Raw genomic sequence first — 7145 nt, 5'->3', positions numbered from 1 at the left:
AATCAATGTGATACCGACCTATCCAGTGCCAGTAAAGTTTCCACCTGCAGGGTCGTAACAACCGACATGTCTTAATTTCATTTTTGGGTGAACTATCCCTTTAACTGGAGCATTTCAGTCCTTGAAAGTGCAACTGAAACTAACAATCAACTATGGGTGGCAAGGCACTGTAAAAATATTTCCAGGATAAATTTGTCGACAGGCACAAGTCAGATAATGGATACAAAAAGAATACAATAAAAATGCAAAGGCTTCATCAATGCCTAAAGCACAGTAAAGTCTATAATTGAAAAGTGGAAAGTTTTTGGTAAAACACAGAGTCTCCCTGGATCAGGACGTTGCTCCAAACTGGAAAGAGCCAAGAGAAAACTGGTCAGAGGTGACCAAGCGGGCTGCAGCCACTCTGAACCAGTTGCAGGAATATATGACAAAGAGTGGTCATTATGTGCACGTGACAACAATAGTACACATTATCCACAAATGTGGCTTGTATGGGAGGGTTTCTGCTGCCCTCTGCCAAAAAGAGAAGGGAAGAAGGTTTGCCTTTCAACATGACAATGACCCAAAGAACACAGCAAAACTGAGCACACATTGATTGAAGGAAAAAAAGGTGAATGTCCTTGCATGGCCTAGTCAGAGCCAAGACTGACAATCTGTGGAATGATTTGAAGACTGCAGTTTACAAATGCTCATCAACAAATTGAACTGAACTTTAGCAGTTCTGTAAAGGGTGGACTGATATTGCCAAGTATAGATGTGCAAAGTTAGTAGAGACAGAGTCATATCCCAACAGACTAAAAGCTGTAATTAAAGCAAAATGTGGTTCAACAAAATACTGACAAAAGTGTGTGATCCTTTTTCCAACTCAGTGAATGCTTTTTTTTTTTTTTTTTTTTGACATGTTGGTATTATATCTTTCACTTGGATGTTATAAGTTGCACCGAGTAAATACAGCTGGATAAAACAAAAACTGTGTTCGTCTTCATTTGAGGCTGCAAAGCCACAAAATGTTATTATTTTACAGGGGGGGTTTCTATACCCACTGAATGTGTGTGTGAAAATACTTTTTTTGTTTTTTGGTTCAGAGTTATTAGTTGAATGTCATACTCCAACGTGCATGAGTCATATGTTATTTAAAACATAAAAACGTTCAATAAGATAAACAAGTTGCTTTTTAATTTTTTGAGCCATACATTCACCAAAGAGAAGAACGGCAAAATAAGAACACCCAAAATGTGCGTCATTCAAATATGCTTCAAATTTATGTTGTTTCATAGGTCTCATCCAATTATTATTGACACACAGTACACTTATTCTCCCTTCTCCCTTCTGGTGCATTTAACTAAATGCACTTTATGCAAAAGTGCTTTGAGTACCTACAGTACATGCACAAGCTTGTATGCACCAGGGTTTCAGCATGTTATGATACTGTATATACGTTGTAGATAAATACTGTATATGCATTTTAGTACTTATGTATTTATCGTTCAGATTTACATTTTATTTCAATTTATTGAATCATTTTTGATTGAACACAATTGAATTAAGTATTTGATATAAATTGATGACAAGTTGTGTTTTTATACATATAAAATGTATTTAATTAAAAGGTGAAAAAATGCCCCTGAAATGGCCCAGTTTTAGCAAGGCAAATTGTCATTGTTTAGATTGATTATTTATTTAAATTTGACTAATTCAACTAAATCATTCAACAAATAAGCAATAATTTGCATTTATATGAAATAATATGCCTTGTAGAGGCTCCTAAAAAAATCAATTCCACCAGGAGAAATATTGTTCTTTAAAAAGAAAGAAAGAAAGAAAGCAAAGGTTAATTTCTAACACTGGTGTACACACACACACAAGGCCCAGTTGCTCACACCCTAAGCCTTAGATCCTTCAGGTGTGAAATGATATGTAAAAGGCCTTCTTAGAGTGGAAAGTCCTAAAGAAGGAAACGCTTTCCAGATTACCCCATCTTTAAGGATGAAAGGAGGAGGAAGAGGATGCTGGCAAAAGCCCTTTTCTTCCTACCAGAGGGGAAGGCTGAAAGAAGAACTCCCTGAGATGTTGCACTGCACTGAAGTGAGTGAACATGCTAACTTCAGCTCTGTGAGGGCGGACATCGGAAGAAGATGAAAGACGACTGTGCTCTCGGTTCCCTTTTATTGGATTACACCACTTGGTTCAAACTCCAAAATCTCTTTGGTATCTTAAAAGAACTCTGCAAAGCGGAAAGGTAATACTAATAGAAAACATGGCTGGAGAACGGGAATGGTATACCATCATTGACTGTAAATTTAAACCATGATGAGAAACAAGAAAAGTTGTGAGCTTGAAAGCTGCACCAAATTAGATAATTACACAAAGACACAAGCATAAACACCCAAGACATCTGTATTCGGATGAAAAAATACAATTCAAAAAATGATAGAAAGAAAATTACACCCTGTAATTGGTTGAAATGCAAAATGTCATTATTGCCTAATGGTTTGATTGAGGATAATTGAGCGGCATAATCAAAATTTGTCTCAGTGTTATTCGAATGGTCAAAGAAAAAAGATCCAGAGTTGTGAAACAATCAGCATTCTGTTAACTCCTTGAACAGCAAATCCATGGCTGACAGAAATATTGCTTGAGATTAGTTTGTCCTGTTTTTGATTGCAGGAGCTACACTGCAGCCTGATTCATTTTCTGATTTCAAAAATTCACAAGATATAGCGTATTGGAATTTAAATCTCTGTGCTGATTACTGTCTTTATGGGTAGGCTGGAAGACCAAAAAGTTCTGGTCTGAACTCTTCCATGCTTCTAAGCAGCAAGGTAGCCTCTTGGGTGAGGCTACGGTCCAGTTTATCATCTGGGATCATCACCACCTGCATTCCAGCTTCCAGACCCGCCTTTACACCATTTGGAGCATCTTCAAATACCAGGCACTGTGAAGGCAAAATCAAAACAGACTAATCAATTAAAACATGAATGCATAAATGCTCATAGAACTCAATGTACTGACTAGTGTTGTCATGGTACCAAAACTTTAGTAGTATGTACCAGTACTAGTCAAATTCCACACTATCAGTAAAATTATTGACTTCTTGATACCATTTTTGGTACCATAGCAAAAACTGTTTAGACTGATTATATTAACGGTTTTATTCTACTATTTCATTAAAAATATAAAATAAAACAAAAATGTGTTTATCATCAATGCTGTTAATAATTGGAAAATAATGTTAAAAAATAGTATCTAGCTTTCAAACACCACATTAAAAAGATCTAATGAAAGTAATAAAATAACTAGCAGAACAAGTGGCAGGTCTATTGTACTTGCACTGACTTAATGCAGTTCTATTTCGACACATCTGTTGCTATGGTTATCACAATGTCAAACATCACAATTTCAGATTCAGTCCTGAAATCAGTCATCACACTAAAAACATATAAATAAATAAATAAATAAATTGCAAAAAATCTTTCTATACTGCACAATTAATATTTACATCTTGCTTATATGTTGTTGATTTAAGCTAAACTTCATGCTTGTTCATGCTAAACAAACTTTGAAGCAGTTATATTTATTTATGAAAACACATGCTTCTAATAAGTAACTAGGAAAACGGTTTAGATGAGTGTGTGCAGGTAACGTTGTAGAACAAAACATCAACTTATCTTCATGTTATGTCTACCAGAGGCTTTATTTTGCTTATAAATTGAAAACCCCTTATTAATGCCCATAGGAAAATCTTAAAGTGACCCGTGGTCAATAAGTCTTCCAGGTTCTGACGTCATTCCTGCACCACTCAATTATGACAAAAATTTCATTTTGTGGTGGAGTATCCCTTTATACTCTTCTGATTGGCCATTGCATTTCACATGCTCAAAAAACATGTCTGGCATTGGCTACAATGCTCAACGCAGCAAAAACATGCTGTAAAACATTTTGATCACCATCTGGTGGTTGGCTGCAGTATAGGTTATAAGCCCTGCCCTCTCCATATAAACAAATTGGATGCGAGACAAGCCTGAAAATCAAATTCAAATTCAAATAACTTTCTCAGTAACGGTTTCCGTCATTTTAGATTCTTATCTCATGTACTGTATGTTAAAGAGATTCAATTTTCTAATACATTTGCTTTTAGTTAGTTGATGCTATAAAAATGGGGTGTGGTGTCATGATTGTGTGCTTGTGATTGGGTCGTTTTGGGTCAGCAGGAGTTTGGCTGGTACATAGATACCATGCCTCTGGCTTACGATCACTGCTTCATAGACTCAGTGTACGATGACATTTTGGCTTCACTTCATCTTTTTCTACAGTCAATGATATAAACCTTTGATGCCCTTCACAGAGTGCTCACATATCTGGGCGCATACGCTACAGAGAGAGAAAGAGAGACCCTGTGACGTGATGTCATCCCTGCAACTTGTTCAAACAACACACAGGGCAAGCTGAGCTGTTCTGAAGTGTGGTTAAATTTTAGGGCCATGTTGTTTCTGTAAAAATGTGGACGGGATCGCAGAGTACATTTATAAAAAGGTAATTTACTCTACAGCATGGAATGCTACAGAATTTGTACATTTTTGGACAGATTTATCAAAAGAAGGTCTGCCACTTAATTCGAATCGCCAGATAGTATCTGTGAACGAGTCATTATGTAGCTCGGCTCGGTGTTCATCTTCAGTTCTCTCTTCACAGCAGTTCAGTCAATATACTGTTTGAGGAAAATGAATTACTCCGTGATATTTGTTTGTTTGAACTCAGAGGAAGTGTCAGCCACATTAAAAAAAGGTTAACAGCTTAAGTCATTTGTGGATTAACGCGGACCTTTTAAAATGATTCAGTTTGATTTGGTGAACTGGTTCAAGAAGATCCGGTTACATCGAATGATTTGTTCGCGAACCGGATATGAAAAACTGCTTTGTTTTGAACTCTCTCACAACAGACCTGGAAGAGAAGACAATGCTGAATAAAGTCGTAGTTTTTGCTATTTTTAGACCAAAATGTATTTTCGATGCTTCAAAAAATTCTAACTGACCCTCTGATGTCACATGGACTGCTTTGATGATGTTTTCCTTACCTTTCTGGACATGGACAGTATACCGTACACACAGTTTCAATGGAGGGACTGAGAGCTCTCGGACTAAATCTAAAATATCTTAAACTGTGTTCTGAAGATGAACGGAGGTCTTACTGGTTTGGAACAACATGAGGGTGAGTTGTTAATGACATAATTTACATTTTTGGGTGAACTAACGCTTTAAGTATTGACTTAGTACTGAAGTACTGGTACTTTTTCACAACACTGATACTGACTATCAATGTAAAGTAGAGCTTCAACGACATGCGTGAAATGCGTCGATGCATCACACTGTTTACATCTCGCGTAATGGCATACTGGGAATGGAGAAAGTTGCATTCTATCACAAAAACGGAGATCACGGTTAGCAAAAGTATGGGAATACTTCAAACAGAGGCCAAATAAAATGGCCATTTGTTCCCTTTGCAAAACCGATATGGTGTATCACGTCAGCACAACTGCGATGCACAAGCACCTCCGTGTGATCTGGTGACCAACTTTCTGGTTCAGGTCTCTGCTGCAGATGTGATGGAACGACTGCAGCAGATTCGGCGATTCTAAAAGCACAAACTGATGTGATATTATTTAGTGTCTAAAACGCAGACTTGCTCATTGCATGATTCTGATATTCTTGTAAAGATTACAAGTTATTGGTATGATCACCCGTAGCGGCTGAAGTAAGGATAAAATAAAAAATAAAGTCTTCGCCTTCTTTCTAAAGCGCTCGGGCAGTTGTGCCCCTGGGGCGTCTTCTGTTGCTAAGCAACCCTGAAGTGCTCTCTCCATGAAGACGCGAAAATTTCAGCAAAGGATAAATGGATTTGCAGCACTAAAAATCGCTTGCAGTAGCTCTGCTACTAAACTTATTTCAAATATATACATATACAGCTATGATCAGCTGTTCCTTCATCTTAGCTGAGCTTTCAAGGTTGTTACGGGAAAGGATGAAGCTGATTGGTTAGTTCTTGTCACATGAACTGCGGTGTGCTTGCGGCATTCTGAAAAGTTGAGATGGTTTTAACTCGATGCGCGCGTCGCTTCCATTATGAGCACACATGAACTTGAGCGCGCAAAAGACGCAATATGTGAACTGCCCCTTAAAAGACAGCGCACTGCGAGACAACAGTCACAAACCACCGAGCTACCCCGAATCAGCTTCAGATCTCTGGAAACCATGCTAAACCATAGCAGAACCCTGACTACATTTTATGGTTTGTGATGCTAAAGAACATTTCATGACATCTCAGACAACTGTAAATTTGTGACTACTGTGGTTTAATTATAAACGCTATCGTAAACCCATATTTACCATAGTAAAATAATTTTCTTTGCCTCTTTATTTTGTATACTGTAAAAACTTCAACCACATTGGCTGAAAATGAATAAAGGTTGAAATATTATATTAGAAGTTGTACTTATATTTTTTTGTAAAGTTATCCAAAGGATTCATTAGCTAATCAAAAAAAGAAGAATTAGATTAATTATTTATTGTGATAAAAATAATCATTAGAGTAGTCCACTAACTGAAAAAAAATATATATATATAATCGTTAGATTATTCGTCAGGAAAAATAATCGTTAGTTGCAGCTCTAATGTGAAGAAAAGATACAAAAGCAGGAGATGGCAAAATGTAATGTACAGTACAAAAAACTAGGCCTACTACTTGGTAGTAGATAAATTATAATAGGGAGCCATATTCTGACATGCATATCATAGACTTAAAAATATTATCTAGCTCTTCTACAGGCAATTTTATACAGGGAGACATCAGGGATAAGGACTCAATAAAATTACTTCAATGATTTGTTAAGAGTTTGACAGCTGCCAAATGCATTTTAGAAGTTTAAATGTCAGGTAATCTGTCTCTTGATCTAGCCCTCTTCCTTTGCTCATCTCAGTCATTCATTAATCACATTCAAGTTCAACAAAACCACAACAAAATCAAGTTCAATGAAGCACATAGTCTGCAGAAGGTTTCCAAATTTTAGCCCACAATGTCAAAACTGTATACCACACAAACATCATCCTTCCACTGTTTGACTACATCTGACATAGCTTGGAACAGGATTG

At 36.8% G+C, this 7145-nt stretch overlaps 1 protein-coding gene across 1 annotated transcript in view; it reads right to left on the bottom strand.

Annotated features, from left to right (window-relative positions):
* Positions 1-2148: 2148 nt before the first annotated feature.
* Positions 2149-7145, bottom strand: part of pudp (pseudouridine 5'-phosphatase) — a 15857-nt gene continuing 10860 nt past the window's right edge. The window contains exon 4 of the mRNA XM_026268456.1: positions 2149-2935. Within this exon, the coding sequence (XP_026124241.1) occupies positions 2759-2935 (177 nt within the window). The 3' untranslated portion in view covers positions 2149-2758. The remainder of the gene's footprint in view (positions 2936-7145) is intronic.

This window comes from Carassius auratus, chromosome 1 (genome assembly GCF_003368295.1).
Source record: "Carassius auratus strain Wakin chromosome 1, ASM336829v1, whole genome shotgun sequence".
Lineage (NCBI taxonomy): Eukaryota > Metazoa > Chordata > Actinopteri > Cypriniformes > Cyprinidae > Carassius > Carassius auratus.
Note: the sequence above shows the minus strand (reverse complement) of the source record. Positions and strands in the feature narration are given on the sequence as shown.